Source organism: Typopeltis vanoorti, chromosome 15, assembly GCF_054136105.1.
Source record: "Typopeltis vanoorti isolate ZY-2024b chromosome 15, IOZ_Tvanoo_1.0, whole genome shotgun sequence".
NCBI classification, from domain to species: Eukaryota; Metazoa; Arthropoda; class Arachnida; order Uropygi; family Thelyphonidae; genus Typopeltis; species Typopeltis vanoorti.
The window spans coordinates 28,716,880-28,736,026 of NC_143563.1; the positions used below are offsets into that span (position 1 = coordinate 28,716,880).

At 34.6% G+C, this 19,147-nt stretch overlaps 1 protein-coding gene across 2 annotated transcripts in view; it reads left to right on the top strand.

Moving 5' to 3' along the window:
• Window positions 1–19,147, top strand: part of RIOK1 (RIO kinase 1) — a 220,935-nt gene that overhangs the window by 106,456 nt on the left and 95,332 nt on the right. For both annotated transcript variants that reach the window (XM_090404720.1, XM_090404721.1), the window contains exons 7-8: window positions 416–602; window positions 15,173–15,234. In XM_090404720.1, coding sequence (XP_090260846.1) covers window positions 416–602; window positions 15,173–15,234 — 249 coding nt within the window. The remainder of the gene's footprint in view (window positions 1–415; window positions 603–15,172; window positions 15,235–19,147) is intronic.

The window sequence follows — 19,147 nt, forward strand, 5'->3', positions numbered from 1 at the left end:
ATGTCTGATGCCCTTGAGTTTAGATTTCTTGCGGTCTTAAATTTGTTTTTCTTATGTTAACATATTTGAAATGAAAAGTTGGACCAAATTATAGAGGATATACTTGGATGGTGATGAATGGGTTGTGAATGCGTTGTCAGTGAATGAGTTTAAGGAGAGGTATGATGGATATTGTGTGAATAACCTGTGATGAGTCTTCTGACTCTATGTGTAGAGATACCCATATAATAATAATATCTAGGACAGGAGTGACATTTGGTTGTAAATAAAATTTTTTTTGTGATGACATTAGTCCCATGGAACTCTAATGTTATCACAAAAATTGTTATCTTCTGCATGCATAGCATTTAGTATTATGGTTACTGTATTGCCAGTGATTAAGTTTATTGATGATTAATTTGTTTATATTTACTAGGGGTCGTATCAAAGATAAGGCGGATAGAGCTACTGTAGAGCAGGTGATGGATCCCCGCACAAGGATAATTCTTTTCAAATTATTGAGCAGGGGTGTAATAGATGAAATTAATGGGTGCATTAATACAGGAAAAGAAGCAAATGTTTATCATGCTACCTCCAAAGATGGAAAAGATAAAGCTATTAAGGTGAGTTTGTGATTCTAAGAATGATTTGGATGATTTACTTTTTCCTCAGAAGATGAAATTTTTGAAGGTAATGTTTAGAAATACCACATATTAATACTTGCTAGGCTGATAATTTCTTTTTCCAGATTTCTGATGCACTGAAAAATTATAATTCTGTCATCATTCTGTTGTCTTCTGTTACATTGTTTTCAACAGACTTCAAAAAATCTTAGTCACTATTTTTCATAAAATTACCATCTTCATGCCAGATATTTTGTGCATTACATTTTCTCATTCATACTTAGAAACAATTTGAGATAGTATTGGGGACAAATCAGTAATACCAACTTAGCATTCAAAATACAACGAAGAGCATCATCCTAACTGCTGTTTTTGAAATCCCAGTATTAATTAAACATGGAGAAGTTAATAGAATGGTTTTATTTAGAACTTACTAGTTTCATATATCTGTATGGTACACTTCAAAAGAAAAGAGTGAATGATATGAGTTTGGTCACAAGCAAATAACAGCAAATTAATGCATAATATTTGAAAAAAGACTAACAATTGCGAGTGCATGTATTCTTATGTTGTATCCTGGTGATTAAAGACTTGAGAGCATCAAGAATCATACCTTGTGTCTTGTTGCACTGGTGTGGGTTTTTTAACATTTTAGATGACTTTAAATGCTCTAGTGTAGAAATCATGGTCAAAGTATACCATTTTAATTTGTTGCCATAATATTTGGCATTCAGTTTCTGTTGTATGTGCTGCTAGGCTTGAGTTATGTTTTCTTTTTTTTCTTGTTTCGTTGATGTATTCTGACATACATATCTCTCCATTCCACATGTGCAAGTGATATTGTATTCTCTGGTTTAGTGAGTTGTGTAGTTTCAGAACCTAAGAGGACTCAAAATCTTGTTTAGAGGAAAGAAAGCCTTTCTCCTTTGTCAATGTAATATCTTTGATGGTCTGGTTGAGGGGGGGCTGATTAGATTTATCAACAATTTTTTGTTGTAACCATTTTTTGACAAACTGAAGTATTCTACAGTAATTATGATTCCTCTTTTTTTTCCCATACTGATGGGAAAAAAAAAGATGATGCTATATGATGTATATAGCATTTTTATAATCCCATATTGCTGGGAGGGGGAGGGTGACTGCTGCTGCCATTTTATTTTTATTTTTTTATTTATTTATTTATTTATTATTTTTTTTTTTTTACATCACCAACCTGAAGAGCCTCAGTAGCTCAGTTAGTTTAGATGAACCCTTTAGTTGGAAAGACCTAAGTTCAAGTTCAGTCTGTGACATGAGGAATCCTTATCAGGCGTTGTCAATCAAATGGTGAGTTAGCTGGTCTCCTCAAAACAGGCAAACCAGCCCTGTACACACACATCTACAATCATAAGACACTCCCGGAATAAGGATTAACCAGCCTATTCTGTAGGATTTTTGTTTTAAATGCCTACATGGTGAAATGTGGGTCTATGGATGAACATAAATCAGGACATCACCAATCTGGACGCTGATGTTATTCAAAAACTGCATCAACAACACCTTCTTCAAAACAAAATAATATAGGGTAACCAAAATTTAACTTCCCCTATTCAGAGCCTTATGCAACTCAATCTAAAAACTGTAATGTCACTAAATTTGATGGTAGACTAATCAAAACATGGGAAGAAGGATTTTGTAAACAAAACAAAACAGAAAAAAAAATTGAAAAGTTTCTGATAGAGGGAATATGGCCCAGGAAACCAAAAGTTGAAGAAGTCGAAACCTGTTTTGCTGGCATCATAAGAGCTGTAAAGTAAAAGGTAAACTTCACATACACATTCCTATCGATAATTGTGTTCATGCATTTCACTTTACTTTATTGTGTGTTACTTATAAAGTTCTGGTAGATAGACTTATACATTAGTTACTTAGAACCATTATTTTTCAGGAAATAACAGTGTATACTAAAATATTAATTATAATAACTTTAATATTTTCCTATATTTTGGCAATGTTACATTGCCATCATCAGGGATGATGTGCATGTGCAAATGAAGCTGAAGAAAAGCAACCAAAGTCGGACTCTGAATCCTATACTAGCATTCCCTAGTGGGCTAGATTGGGTGTGGTCTTGGCTGTTGGACTGAGGATTTAAGGATGACTGCTTCCCAAATTTGTTGAGATTTGGAAAGTTTTTCAGGGCTGAGACAGATTCAAGGAATAGCCTCACATCTTTGCATTAGCTGCAGTGTAATAGAGGCTTTCTTCCAGCATATCCAGTCATGGGTGTCCAAAGCATGGTCAGTAAGTCCTGAGTGGTGTAATGGTGAAACTGGATGTAGTTTCTTTTGTTCATAAATTCGGATGTTGGCTGTCCTGTCTGTTTGACCATAGCAGGACAGTTTGCAACTGCAAGTGAGCTGGTAGACATTGGTAGATCTAGGGAATGTGGCTTGTCTTTGGTGGAGCAGATAAGAGATGTCAGTTTTTTGATCTGCAAGTGGTTGTAAAGTTGTATTTCCTTAGGATTTTGGTCAATTTTTTTGGATATTCCCTGGATATGTGGAATGGTAATAGATCTTGAGTAATCTCTGCTCTGAAAGGGTAGGGTAGGAGGAATTGCAGTTATGGGATTTTAATATTTTTTGGGGATTGTAGCCATTGGCTAAGAAAGCATTCAGATTATGGTCAAGTTCAGTAGTTAGGGCACTGTTATCAGAACTGATTAAGTTTGCCCTGTTATATAGCATTTTTGTAATCCCATATGTCTGGGAGGAGGAGGGTGACTGCTGCTGACAGGACAGCCAATATCAGAATTTCTGAACACAAGGACTACATTTGATTCCACCATTACAGCTGCTCAGGACTTGCTGACAATGCTTTGGACACTCATCACTGGCTATGCTGTAAAAAAGCCACTCTCTTACACTGCAGCAAATACAAATATGAGAGGCTATTCCTCGAATCTGCCTAAGCCTTGAAAAACTTTTCAAACCTCATCAAATTTGGGTTCACGAGACTTCCCCAAATTTGAAAAGCACTCATCCCCAGATCTCCGGCCTAACAGCTCAAGAACACTCAATCATTTGCCCAGTGTTAGTGCCTGCATGTGCATATCATTGTTTTTGTGAATAATAGTTACTTGTAAAGTTATTTTACCTTAAAGAATGTAATGCATCAGCTGCTCTTTGTGAGCTTAGAACCTGCCACAACTTGCATAAAAGTCCTCTATCAGCTAATGCAGGTAAATTGATTATTTGGAAATTTTAAGAAACAGGATCTTTGGAAGTTCGACCTGGAAGAGGGCAGAAACCAGTGCGACCATGGGTAATTGAAGTTGCCATCGCAATTGTTGACAGATCATACAAAATGCTGCTGGTAGTAGCCCGTGGTGCAACGTGACAGTTGGATATAACTTATTTCATGGTAAGAAAATTTTGCACAAAATTGTTATTGTATCCGTACAAGATCATCCCCCATATAGTAGCTGCTACAAGATGATTATAATAAGCTACGGACATTTGTTCTGAACACATTAGAAGTCGACGATGCTTGGCCTTGGAAAATTCTGTGAGGAGATGAGGTGCATTTTTATCTGAACAGGACTGTAAACACCCAAAATTGTTCAACTTGGGCTTCCAGATCACTCTATGAACTCCCATTACATTCACTGAAAATTTCTGTTTGGTTTGGCTTCTGAGCAGATTTCATAATAGGGCGCCATTCTTTTATGAGGATATCACTCTGACATGACCAGTAACTTGTTCCATTACTACAAAAATATCGTGATATGCTGAACAATTTTGTCATTCCACAACTTCAGCAGCAATGATGCCTGGATGAGACCATTTTTAAAAATTCAAGATCAACCGCTTCCCCACATGGCATGACTTGTACAGCAGCTGCATGGCCATCTTTGCTCCTTGTGATTTTTGTTTGTGGGGGTCACCTAAAGGCTAACATCTATTGTGGTGATGTCTTGAACTTGGCATCCTTAAAGGACAGTAAGGACAATGTATCATGGACTGTGGGGAATATTCCCTCAGAAATTTTATGTTCTGCTTTTGAAAATGCTGCATACTGGATGCAGTTTCTGGTCTTCAAGAATGGTAGCCACATTGTACCAGGTCTCTTCTTTCGCATGGATGAACTCAGTGTGCTTGAGTTGTGCAAGAGGTTCATGACAACACTTATGCTCCAGTAACTGTGATACCATAATTAACGTGCTAAATTAAATTAATATTAAATGTTTTATTGCAGTGTTATCATAAGTGCAACACATAAAGGTAATCTTTCATTTTAGTCTTTGTTATTCATTTGTCTGTCCATTTTAATGCTTTTTTGTTTTACATTACAGCACCATATTCCCCCATTGGTGACTTTTCAAACTAAAATTTGTTTTGTGGAATTCTTCTTCCCATGTCTTGAATAGTCTTCCTACCAAATTTAGTGGCATTCCAGTTGTTAGATCAAACTACATAATTCTCTGAATAGGGGAAGTTTTAATTATGGCCATCCTGTATATGAACAGAAAGAAGGCCCAGTTGTGGACTTGCCTTAGTCATTGCTACGTTTAGTGAACCTGTTTATGGAGGTTTTTTTTTTTTTTTTTTTTTTTTTGAGGGGGGGTAACTAAAGGGATTCGCAAGTCACAACAAAATGCAGCTGAGATATGTTGATGCATTTATTATATGGTCCAGCTCTGCATACCAACTAAAAGATTGTAATTCATCCCAGGATTAAGTTCACTGTCGAATTAGAAACCAGTAGATCTCTACTATTCTTAGACATTCTGCTGGAAGTCTCTGAACAAAAGATTTAATTGTTCAGTTTATAGAAAGCCAGTGCACATGGAGAGATGAATATATGCAAAGTCCCACCACTATCTATCATAAAAAAATTGGCTTTATAAGAATTTCCAAGACAGTGCATATATATCTAGCAGCATTAAAAAAAAAAAAGACATCAGGAATCAGAATTACAATACATCTGTTTCATCCTGCCAAAAAAAATTTCACAACAAAACAGCTGGTTGGTAAAATTCTAAACATCCCTCCCTCCTTTACATCCGTTCAATCTTGTAGACCAGTGGTTCTTAACCTTTTCGAAGTCACTGAACACTTTTGATTATAAGAAAAATTTGGGAACATCAAAAGTATTAGGGTCATAAAACTAATAATAATAATATGCATGAACTTGCCTTTTATAAAAATGGAACTTATTTTAATACGATACTTGAGCTTGTCAGCTTTTGCAGATTTCAGCAATATCAGGTCTAATATGTGATATAGCTACCTTCATCTTTTTGTCTATATTAGTAAGTCTTTGACACTTTTTATTTTTTATATTGGTTAATATTGAGAAACCGAGCTCTCACAAATATGATGATTGAAAATTAACAAAATTTTCAGTGCCCTTGTTTAGAGAGCTGGGTATTCAGCTCGGACAAAAATCCAAAATTCCTCAAGAGTTATTTCAGAGAATTTCATTTTTAGAGTATGATCCGTTGACAAGGTAACTAAATTGTTCTTCTTCTTGTAACGAAAATTCACAACTTGTATTATCTGTGTCAAATAGATTTCGTATCCAGTCATAATTGTGTGTATTTAAGTAAGGAAAGTAACTTGAAATCTTTTCTTCCAATATTGTTAAATGTTCTGTTATAATGGAAATAATTCCCTTGACATTTTATTATGGATCGAAGGAAATGTATCTACTGTATTTTTTTCTGATATGCAGTTTTTCCAAAAAGACACTTTTTTTCTGAAAAGCTGACAGTTTGTCAGTGGATGTCAAAATATTTTCATTTTTCCCTTGGATACTTGTATTAACGCTATTTAAGTAATTAAAAATATCAGTTAAATATGCCAATTTAGCACACCAAATATCATTTTGAAGACATTTTACAAAAGCATCTGTACCTTCATTTTGAAAAAGGTCAATAATTCATTCTTTAGTTCTAAAATTCAGAATAGTACTTTGCCCCTGGATAACCATCTTATTTCAGTGTGCAAATAAGATGGTTATCCACGGACAAAGTCATATCTATGGCTTCCATAGATATGCACTGTTTTTTAAAAGGGCATGCTTTCAAAGGTCTTGACTTGATGTAATTTACCGTATTTACAACTTAGTCTAGTACAGGTTTTAATGTTGCTGATAATGTTTTTAAAACTAGGGATTTTCTGTACAAAAAACAGTGTGTATATATAATATTTGACTTTATTTTCTTTGAAAGGGTAACAAATCCTTTTGTAGAGCCTCCCTACCATTGATGGAGCATACAAATTCATATTCATATCCATCCATACAAATTCTTACAGCTCCCATGGAATTTTAAAATTTTCTAAATATGACGTAACAGAATCAAAAATATCTTGTCCTGTTGTATGTTCGGTAAGTTCTCTGCAGCACAGAAATTGATTCACTATTTTGTTTTCATTAATGAGACGAACGAATCCTAGTATATGAGCTTTACCGCTAATGTCAGCGGACTCGTCAATTTGTAAAGCAAAAGTTGTTTGGAAAGTTTATTGGTAACTGTTTTCTCAGTATCATCTGACATATCTTTAATTTTATTTTCTATTGTATCTTCTGAATGAGGAATTTTCATAATTTCCATGTTTGCTTCGTCGGCAAACATAATGTTTACTATTTCACAACATGCTGATAAAATGCTATAGTGTGACTCTACTATATTGTGTGGTTTTAATTTTACAGCAATTAATTTAGCTACCTTATATGATGCAAGTTGTGCCTTATCAGAAATTTAAGTCTTTTCAAAATATTTTACTTGTTTAACTTGCATGTTCAACAATCTTGAAATAATCTTTAATTTTTGAAATAAGATTGGCGTGCTTCGTAGTAAAGCATCATATGACATCTTTCACCGGCTGAACACTTGTAACCAGTTCAGGGAACACTAGTTAAGAACCACTGTTGTAGACAATTAAAGACATTACGTTGACAAAGGCTTCTTTTCTCTAAACAATATTTTGAGTCTCCTTAGACCTCTGAAACTGCCCAGCTCACCATTCAAGTAACCTGAGTTATATAAGATCACTTGCATGTGTAGAATTTGTTATGTAGGATAGACAGGCTAGTCAGGAGAGATATGCATGTTAGAACACATCGAGGGCACAGAGAAAAAAACAAAATGAAACATAAATTTGGACCTAGCAGCACATTTAACAGAAACTGAACACCAAGTGCTATGGCAACATACTAAAATGGTATACGTTGACCACAGTCCTGTGCTAGAGCTTTCAAAGAGTCATCCAAAATGTTAGCAAACCCACCTGATGAAGTATGTGGTATATACTTCATGGTGATGTTGGCTTCTCCTGCACAAACATAACAGTATACACAAATGTCAGAATTGTAATCATATGCATTTTCTGCCTTCCACTTGAATAGTATTCAGATATTTTGAGTATTTTTCAATATGTACTTGAATCTGTGTATTTTCCATTATATACTTGAATCTGAATCTGAATTCTGTTTAATGTTTAAGGAGCTTACTTCATGAATATTGAAACCGTATTGTGATGTATATAATCCATATGAGTTTTAATTAACTGCATGTAACCCTATTTAGTCTAATGATAATTCTCAAGTTTATGATATTGGTATTTAAATAGCATGCTGTAACTAAAGCATGTCTTTGCTATATAGTTCATCACCTGTCTTTCTTAATGAAGGCATGAAGTGGCCATTGACTTATTTCATTTGCAGAGTAAGGTTTCCAGTTTGCCCTCTTCCCTTTCTTCAAGTGCAGGTAATTGCCTTGCTCGCATGCTCTCCATACTGTAATTGATTAACTTTTGCTCTCCATTTGAGGGTATAGCAAAAAAGTAGTTTCCACAGGTTTCCAAATCATTCACTAGATTCAAAATAATTGCTTCCAATTATTTTGAACATACAGCATCCTCACTGATATGTTAAAGTCAAACATATATGTCCTCAGTGTGAATTTCACAGTTCTTCCTTGAGAGTTGAAAAAGATCCCATTTTCACTTGTGTGTCGGGCCAATAGCCTGTCACAGACAAGTAACTTGCCTTATTTTGAAACCTTATCAATGCTTTGATAGTGGTTAATCTTATCTGCATAGTGTATTGAGGCTGTCCGTTGCATCTGTTCTGGCTGGATTGCCTGTTTTGCAAGAAGAAAAATCCTGCTACATCCATATGAAACTGGCTTACTCACCTTCAGTTGAAAAACCCTGAACAAGGTTTTTCATGTCCTAGATGGGATTGGAACTCGGGCCTTTCCATCTTTTCAACTAAAGGACATTGTGAAAACTGTCTGAGCTACAGAGGCTCTCTTGAAAGAGATCCATTTAAAATTTTTCTGAGATCATGGAATTCAACTTGGCAGTTTTTCTGCTTTTTTCCCCCCTTGCTGGTGTTCTCATTTCCAAGCAATGGCTACTCCAAAACGAGCAACTATTATGTGTGCCTATTACCAAGATTCAAGGTGAAACTCAAGTTACAACATAGCTATCATTGGTATAGCAATTACTTGTTGCAGTAATTTATGAAAAAATTGCCATAATAAAACAAAATATTATATATACACAGTATTAATATGTGACTCCCTAAAAGTTTACAGTATTAAGGTAAGCAAGTTAACTATTTAAAATGCATTTACGTTTCCTTTTGCATCAGCACTGCTTATCCACTTGACAATTTCAGATAATAGGTGTACAAATATATTATGAAATATAAACAAATAAGTTTTTTTTTAATAAAAAAAATTGTAAAACTTAAATTCATATTTATGAAATTTGCACTTAATTCAAGTAATACTGTAAAAAATGGACATACTAAGTAAATCATGATTATGTTAGAATTTTACAGGCTCTTTTACTGGTAGCCTTTATTCTGTATATAATCTGTAAATGTTGTAAATAAATTTACATTTAGATATTTTAATAGTCATATTTTAGAACTGATTAATATTTCATCTGTTTATTGATTTTAGCTGGCTTTCATTTATATTCTTATTCAGTTTTTGATTAAACGTGTTATTTTAATTATGGAAATAGCAAAGCTTATTTGGTGATGGATGAAGTTTGTTTACTAATGATAGACAAATTTACATTTAGTATAGAATTATTAAAAGTAGTTAAAAAGGACATACCTGGTAGTGCTATTTCCAAAGGTAGGGATGATAAGATATTTGGAGTTGAACTTGATGAATTGGTTGAAATTTATAATATGAGAAAGGCATTGATAATGAAACTCAGTTATGTGAATTTAAATATGTACATTGAATAGCCAAAAATGAAACATGAATATAAACAGTAAAAAAGGAAGATGATGAATGGAACCAACCTAAAATTTGGAAAAACTAAAATTAAAGAATAAAAAGAAACAAAACCAGTAAAGCATATAGTACCATCGACATTTTGTGGACAAAACAGCACAAAACTTGCAGTGAGTTTGGTATGTGGTTTAAGATTGCATAATCTTAACTTATGCATGTGTAGCATAATTATATGCAATCTTTGGGTGAAGTCTAGAACAGCTAAGTTTATTGTTGTATAATCTTTATGTTAACTAAAAACTACAACCAAATAAAAATCAAATATATGCATGATATTGCCTTTCAGAATAAATGAAAATATATCACATATCTAAAATACTAGGTGTACAAATATATTAAGAAATATGAACAAGTAAGTTTTTTTTTTTTTTTTTTTTTTTTAAATTGTAAATCTTAAATTCATATTTATGAAATTTTCTTGAAAATATAAGGTAATTATGTTTTAACCATTGTATTAATTTAACGTAAGAGCAGTAGCAAAAATATTCTCTGTAAGTGTTCTAATATTTCTTGAGGTTTAATTATAGCTTTGATGACAATTTCTACACTTAAAAAGGCAGTAGTAAAATGAATATATTTTTCTGCATGAAGACATGGTAATGCACAACTGCATCCATGCAGTTGTGCATTACCATGTTCAAGATTACCATTAATGTAATGGCCAATTGCATTACCAAATAACCTATTTTATTTAGTCTATCTCCTCCCCCCTCCCTTTCTTCTCAGAACTGGTTTTAGATTTCCATACAGGGTATGACCAAAAAATCATCATCCAAACTATTCTAAAACAATTGCTGTATTATATGAAAAATTTCTCTCATTGGCTATCAATTCCAATTTAATTTTAAAGATGCTTTTATAAAAAGCAGCTAAGGCACTTAAGTGATAGGAACTGCTAAATGGTTGTATGTTTAATCATCTAGCCATGCAGTGGCACTTGGTATATGTAGTGTGTCATTAATGCTGCTGAAAGATGTCATTTTTTAGTTAATATTGATTCATTGTAGTGATTTTGTTTTTTGTAAGTGTGTGATGGACTGAGTTATATAGATTTAAGTAAAACTTTGCATATTTGTTTAAAGTATTGTCATTGAGGCACTAGTCCATGATTGAACAATGGTGGCCAAAATATCCTTGTTGGGTGAATTGAATTTATGTGATTTTCTTCAGTGATATATGAGATGTATTCATTGCAAAAGTGGTGGGATTTTTGCAAGGAGAGTGAAACTAGTGAGTGAGTGTGTAAGTGTTTTGAGAGTGAGTGTTAGTTGGATGGAGATAATAAAGAATTGATAATAGAGTAGACAGTATTTGACAGTAGACTGGAAAATGTTAATATCGAAATTAATGTTGAATGTGCAGCAGTGGAAGCTCAGGAGAATGTAGAGGACCTCAATAAGGAAATAGTGCACTTATGTGTAGTCCTTGTCCTTCACAGGACAAAGTGCAAAATTGAAAGACTGCAGAAACTTCAAGAGATTGGCAGATACGAGTAGAGAAAAAAGCTAAAGCTCCAAGGTGAGAAACATGATCGTATAAATAAACAAGAGAAACAGGATGAGAAGAAAATTTTGTGCAGAGATTCCATGATCAGATGAGTACAATGAAAGCGTGACAAAATCTGTTTCCCTGGTGTGAAAATTGATATTAGTGATTCTGCCAGGATGCAAAAAGGTAAAGTGAAAGAATTGTTTTGGCTGGCACTAATGACCTGAGAGGTGATAAGTATTGTATGAGGGAGGATCTGGAGTTATTGGAAGAAAAATGAAAAATGAGAGCGAGAAGGTGGAGATTGTAAGTATCATTTCTTCTGCACAACTTGCATATTTATATATGCAAGTTGTGTAGAAGAAATGATGTAGAGTTTCATCTGCCAAATCACCTGGATTTGGCAGATGAAAAGATTTATGTAATGCTGATAGACTTCACTTAATTGGATTCAGAGTTATGTGTCTAGAGAGCTTTGTTTACCAAGAGTGCAGAAGTGCAAAGCCAGAAAAAACTAAAACAGTTAGGGAGGATGCAGATGAGTGTGTGGAGCAGGGGGGGGGAAGTGCAAGTGAGTGCAAGAATGACCAAATAAATGCAAATATAGTCTTTCAAGTTACTGAATGAACAGTCAGTTCAGAATGTAAAAGGTTGGGGGCCTAAGGGGATGATACAGTTTCTAAATACTAATGCCAGAAGTATCAGGAACAAGAGGGAAGAGTTTTTGGCATTGGTTAGTGGAACCTTGCCAGAAGTTATAGGTATTAGTGAGACTTGGCTGACAGCAGGTGATGTAATTGTAGGTATAAAATGTGAAAGGTAATAAGTCTAAATAGTCAAAAATTTGAAAGTCTTGGTATTTTCTGGAAGAATAGAGAAGATAGGATTGAGGAGACAGTATTTTGACGTAGTCTGTTTGAGATTTATAGGCCAGAAGGTTCCAGGGATGATATGGAATACATGTATCAGTAAATTAATATGAGAGTGCAGGTTTGAGTAATTGTTATAGGGGAACTTCAACTATGGAGACATAGATTGGAAGGAGGAAAGATCACATGGCAGGAAACAAGTGGAATTTATACACCTACTGAGAGATCACTTGAAGCAACATGTGATAGAGAGGATCTGGTCATAGGATCAGACAAGCTATCCATAACAGAGGTGTCTGTATAGCCTCTGATTGGGAAGAGTGATCATGCAGATCATTAATTAGAACATGGAAAAGAAAATTCCACACTTCAGAAATTGCAAAATGTGGAATTTTTTTTCAAGAAGGGATATATCTGGAACTACAAGGCAAGTGATTATTTATGACAAGCTATGAAGGAAGCTTTAAGCAGTGCCATCGCATAAAAACCTGAGAGGGAAGGATGTTAGCATTGCATGGAAGATATTCAAGGAATATCCGGAGGAAGCAATATCAGACTATATATCCAAAGTCATGAGGTTTAATCGGGGGGGGGGGGGGGGATTGAATGAGTAGTATCATTTGTGGAGGGTATATAAAGAGAATGGTAACCCACAAGCTCACAAACAGTACAAGAAGCTGGTGAGGGTATTTTATGAGGGAGGTGGTGAATGGTGACCAGAATGGAGGATCTTCTACAGAACGATAATAGAAGAATCCATATTAGTGATTACTAATCAATTAGTAGACCTCCAGCTGGTGAAGAAGCCATTGCCAGATACTTGAAATTATTTTAGAGAGGAGTGAAGCAAGAGCGGCAATCTAGTGAAAGATTTCCATCTCTCCTCTTAAGAATAAGCTGATAGGTCAGTGTCCATATAGATGGATAGGTAGATGTCATACTCATCTTGAATAGGCAATAGAGAAATATATTTCTGGAGCAGCACAAATCCTGGACACAGTTGGGTGACATCACATGCACTAGGAGACCCATTGGCATCCTGAGCAATGAGGATTTTTCAGTATCTCTCCAGCAAAGGATCATAGGAAGCATTTAGTAACCTGGCAACAGCACAAGGTGATTCTTCCAGTTCATCTGTACAAGAATTGAGTGAGTCTGATGGTCAGTCAGCCTTATCTTTTGGTGATTTTACTGATGCCATTCAGATGTGAAAGATAGAATTACAGAAGGGAAATACCTAATAGCTTTAGCAGAAAACTCAGCTACCATTTGAGCAGGAGGCAAGTTTTCTACATATTTTTATTTTATTTTATTTATTATTTTGACAGATGTAGGCAGTAGTGTGGACTGAGTGTGAAGATAGGATGTTTTCCTAGAACCATTTCAGATGATGAAAGTTTTCATTCCAGTAAGAATTGTTTCTGTTATTGACTGAACAGTTATTTTGATCAGGAGAACAGCACATTAATTAGACCATGGAAAAGAGAAGTCATGGAGGTCATCCTGTTTAGCATCCCTATAATGTCAAATGACATGAGACCAAAAGTGGTTGGGTGAATGTTGCTCCATAGTGAGGGAAACTTGAATGAGGTTGTAATCGGATTTACCAAGAGTGTTAGCAGGATGGTAGGGATTGTCTGGTTTGTTTTGGTTTTATGGCCAAAGCATCTGCCAGCCTGGTTGACCAAGTGGATAGAGTGTCTGCTCTCCAACCAACAGGCTGTGGGTTGGAATTGCACTGTGAACATGGATGTTTGTGATTGTCTTTAAGTGGATAATGAATATCATCGCTTGGTGCGAGAACACTGCCCTGCTATTGGAGGCCTGAAGTGGTGTGAAGTTCCATGCTTGGTCTGTAGAGTAGTTTTCTGGACCACATAAAAAATAAGTTTTGAAAAATACAAAAAAATTATAAAATCAACAAAAATAGGGGGGAAAAAATCCTTAGCCTGCTCCTCACAGTATGAAATGTACAACTCTGGCCTCATGGCCTTTATTTGTTGATATCCTGAGGATGTTGACCTCAATGTTTGTGTAGTTCACCTGTGGGTTGTTAAAGAGGTCATAGCGAACAAAGTTTGATAAGGAAATTTTGAACTGAAGGGGAATGGGGGGGGTAAGGTTTTGTATTCTTTGACATATCAATCTGATGAATGCACATGCACCTTTTTTTTTTTTTTTTTATTTATTTATTTAAGTAGACAATTCAGATGAATAGTAGTTGTTGATAGAATAATAATAAGTTTGGTTGGGATGACAAAGTGCTAGGTGATGTGCATAATTTGTTGCTCTTAAGGCCGCAAATATTGGTAAAGTGGATATGGAAGTTTTTTGAAAGAAGTATTGATATTTGCAGGTTGCTATTTTTTTTTTTTTTTTTTTGGTTGGATTGTTTTTAGTGGAAGATTTTGTTGTGATCTACACCAAAACTGATTGGTTTTGTCTTTCATTGTTGGTGTGGAGGAAGAGTTAAGTAAACTTGCTGTTAAGTAAACAACATGCTCCCACACAGTGAGTAGCCAGTCTCCTATCTGTGTGACCTTAACAGTGCTCATTGCATACTGTTATATTTGGACTCTCTCTCTCACACACACACACACACACACACACAATCATCTAGCAGTATAAATAACAGCAGGATTATTTGCTTGCTGATTGGGAAGTCTCTTGATGCATTATTATCAGGTGTAATCCCATGTCCTGTCTAGTAGTTGGCCTGCAGAACAACTTTATTGCTGGATTCTGAAATGAACAAAATCCTAGCTTCCTACATTTCATATAGTATGCTGAGCATGTCAAGAAAGGGTGTCATCCACTCGGCATGTTTTGAACGTGATGTTAATTCTTAGACTTAAGATTTTCTATAACTTAAAATTTGATTATTGAAATGTCCTTCATATTTACAGATTTACAAGACATCAATTCTTGTTTTCAAAGATAGGGATAAATACATTACTGGTGAATTTAGGTAAGTATAATTTCATGAAACAATTTCTTAATATGAATACCTAATATAGACTTAAGGAGAAAGCTTTTTTTTTTTTAATTTTTTAAAGAAAAAAACTTGAATGCAGTCAATTTTTCTTGGCAAAGACAATTATCACATATATCACATGGGAAGAGTATTTTTGCCCTATCATGCTTAATTATTTTTTTTTTTACTTGCAGCTCACCTATTGAAGGTTGTAAACATATGATATATTAGTACTTTAAATAGCCTAAAGGTCAGATAATCTGAAAATTCTGTTCTAGAGACCAAACATAATTTTTTCAATTCTCCAGTAGGCTGTGTCCGGACAGTTCATCGGCGACAATTAATCACACGAAAATTCATCACAGATATATGTGGAAAAAAAATTTTTTTTTTTTAATTTAAGAAATATTTTTTTAAAATTTAAGAAATATTTTAAAAATTAAGAAATATCTTTAAAAAAATTTAAGAAATATTTTATATATTATTTAATATATCGATTATATTTAGCTTTTTAAAAATATTTATTCAGTATAAAGTTATTCATCGTGGATATATGTGAAAAAAAAAAAGAAATATTTCCCATATAAGAAATATTTAAAAAAATATTTAAGACATATTTTAAAAAAATCTAAGAAATAACTGGCCTGGTTGGCTGAGTTGATAGCGTATCTGCTCTCCAGCCAAAAGGCTGAGGGTTCGAATCCCGACATGGATGTTTGTGATTGTCTGTGGAAATACGAGTGGTGGTAGATGGTGTTAGTATAGTTACAGTCAGTTGGTGATTGAATGTGAAGACAGAGTTGTAGAGCAAGTGTCGTGTCTACTTTTTCCTTTAATGTACCCTTCTTATCTCTAAATTACTCTTCTGGACATATCTCTGATAAGAGTGAAACTGAGGTCTTGTGAGACAAAGAATTGCAAATGGCGGATGCCAATTTCTTTGTCTCAACTCTGGTTCTATCTCCCTCTTCAAACTCAGAGAAAATTTATTTGTATGAGCTGCTCCACTCTGAATCCTAGGATATACTAAAATATGACCAAGGAGTTAGAAACCAGTCAGCATTCGCTCTTCACAGCATAAAAATTTATGACTTGCAATCGTGACCTTAACTTAAACTGTTTCCCGCCTTTGTGTGGTTCGTTGTATTTTATGAGCAAGTGCAGTAATTCTAGATACAGGCAAGACAAAATTCATAATAAAACAAAACATTTTAATTTCACTGATAAATCATACAGTACATTTAGAAAGGCTTAGTCGATCATTTAATTAAAACTTTACATATATCATTAAACTCTCGTACACATAGTTAAACATTCTTCAAAAAAAAATCATATCTCAGAATACTAAATCTTAAGGTTTAGTCACTTAGTCTCATCTCTCTCTTAATTATACATAAAATTCCATTCAAGATTTCCCCTTAACAGTCCTATTCAATTAACACATTTATCTCTTTCTTAAACCTGAACAAAACGTAATTAATTTTCTTACAAACACATTTACGAGTCATTAACATATTCTCTTTCAAAATCAATCAGCTACAGTTCAAGGAATGTCTCTTAGCACACAATTCAAATCTTCTCATTTAATTCTCTAAGTAGTCGACATAAAGTTCACCTTACCAGTTTGCTGCATTTTCTACTTAGGCCACTTCAGATCTTACATCAGACTATTGCCTTGAATGGTTGCGTTTCTTCACTTCCATAGGACTTCTACAAGATCTCTCTTTATACTTTGAATAGATTTATTCAGTAGTTTTCCACCATTTGGATTTGCTGGGCTTTTTGTCTCTGACTGGTAATTTCTCTTTGTCATGCGGTCGTACCTTCCATGAACAAAGGACACCCACGTGGTGGCTCCATACCAGTCGGACGTCCGTGGCACCAGAATCAGCAGCAGGAAAACATCTAAAAAAAAAAAGCCTGGTTCGGCGCGATACCTCTGCTTTTAAACCACGCGCCGTTTCTCTCTGTCATCATCCGCGCATGCATCATACGTTCCTTACGTCTCGCTGCACTTAACGCCACTCGCGGAATCTTCTCAAAACTCTCGTAACTTTACGGTGGAAGGGGGGGGAGCACCGTGCTACATAGCAGATATACTGAAGTTGGCCGTTTCACATTTAGCTTATTTTTTGTTTTACTTTTGTCCAGCCAATGGTTAGTTGTTCACATCCAAAATTCAAACTAAGCAACTATAAAAATTTAAACAATGAAATTTCATAATACTAAATAAAATTATATAAGACTAAATTACTATTTTTATACAAGTTTCTTTATATGGAATAAAAATAAAAAAATTTTATTCTGTATAAAGTTATTCATATTCTTTCTTACTACAGGCTCTGTAGAGGGAATATTAATTGTTACAGAACTGGGATAGGATGATTAGGGAGAATAGTTATATACAACTAATATTTACAGTTAACTATTTACATATTCCTATTAACTATTCTATTACTAAATCACTTAAGGAATTGAACAACGTAGTTACGAATATAAATTAAATTTCACTTTAATAAATATTTCCAATATTTTGGCAAGGTCACGTTGCGATTTTCAAAAGGAACTTACAAAAAAAGGCATGTGCACGTAGGCAATACAACACAGTAACTGAGAATGAAGAGATGAAGCTATTGTTCTCCTAAAAGTCCCATTGAAACTTCCCCTAGACCTACCTGGTGTATATCAGGTCCCTTGCAGTTGTAAACTGTCTTACTTTGGCAGGACAGCGAATATCAGAATTTCTGAACACAAGGACTACATCTGTTTTCACAAGTACAGCCATTCTGGTCTTGCAGACCATGCTCTGGATACACGCCACAGAATACAGTGGAAGAAAGCTACAGTAATATACCGTAGCAAATGCAAATTCGAAAGACTATTTATGGAATCAGCCTCAGCCCTAAGAAACTCTCCAAACCTCAACAAATTTGGTTGTATGCGACTGCCTCAAATTTGGGAGGCTTACATCAGCAGACCTTCAGCCCAACGGCCGAGAACACCTACTTGTCCTGCTAGAGGACACCATCAGGACTTTTAGGAGAACAATAGCTTCATCTCTTCATTCTCAGTTACTGTGTTGTATTGCCTACGTGCACGTGCCTTTTTTTGTAAGTTCCTTTTGAAAATGGCAATGTGACGTTGCCAAAATATCGGAAATACTTATTAAAGTGCAATTTAATTTATATTCGTAACTACATTGTTCAATTCCTTAAGTGATTTAGTAATGCATAACCAACGTATAAGCCTGTCTACGAGAATCAGCTATTCTCTTAATAGTTAGAATAGTTATTAGAGTGAATAAAATATTTATGAATAGTTAGGAGAAATGGCACAATATTGAAGAATATTTATTCTTCTAACCATTCACTATTTTTCTGTTCTGTGCATTTAGATATCCATCCAGGTGTGATATATATATATATATATTTTATCTGAACTAATTCATAAAGCAACATTTTTTTTCAGTAAAGAAGATTAAATATGAAATTTAAAATTTCCTGGGGGGGGGGGGTACACGTACCACAATTTGAGAAACACTGACATAGAGTTCAGTGGATGGGCATGTGCTGTCATCGACGATCACAGCTGTGTCCTGTTCGTTTAAACTTTGCAATTGTTGTCGCAGTTGTGAATGGTGATAAATTTCTGCCGTTAAATTTTCTCTAAATTTCTTGGCAAATTATGACTGAAAAACGTCGGCATTGTTACAATATTGCATACAAGTTATGTGTGATTGCGTATGCTAAAGAACATGGAAACAGGGCTGCAGAGAGGCATTTCAGACCACCCAAACTGAGAAAATGATAAGAACTTGGCGGAATCAGGAAGAGGATCTAAAAAAAGCAACTCACAGTAAATATAACCTACGAAGTGGAACTGCAAAATGGCCAGAACTTGAGGCAGA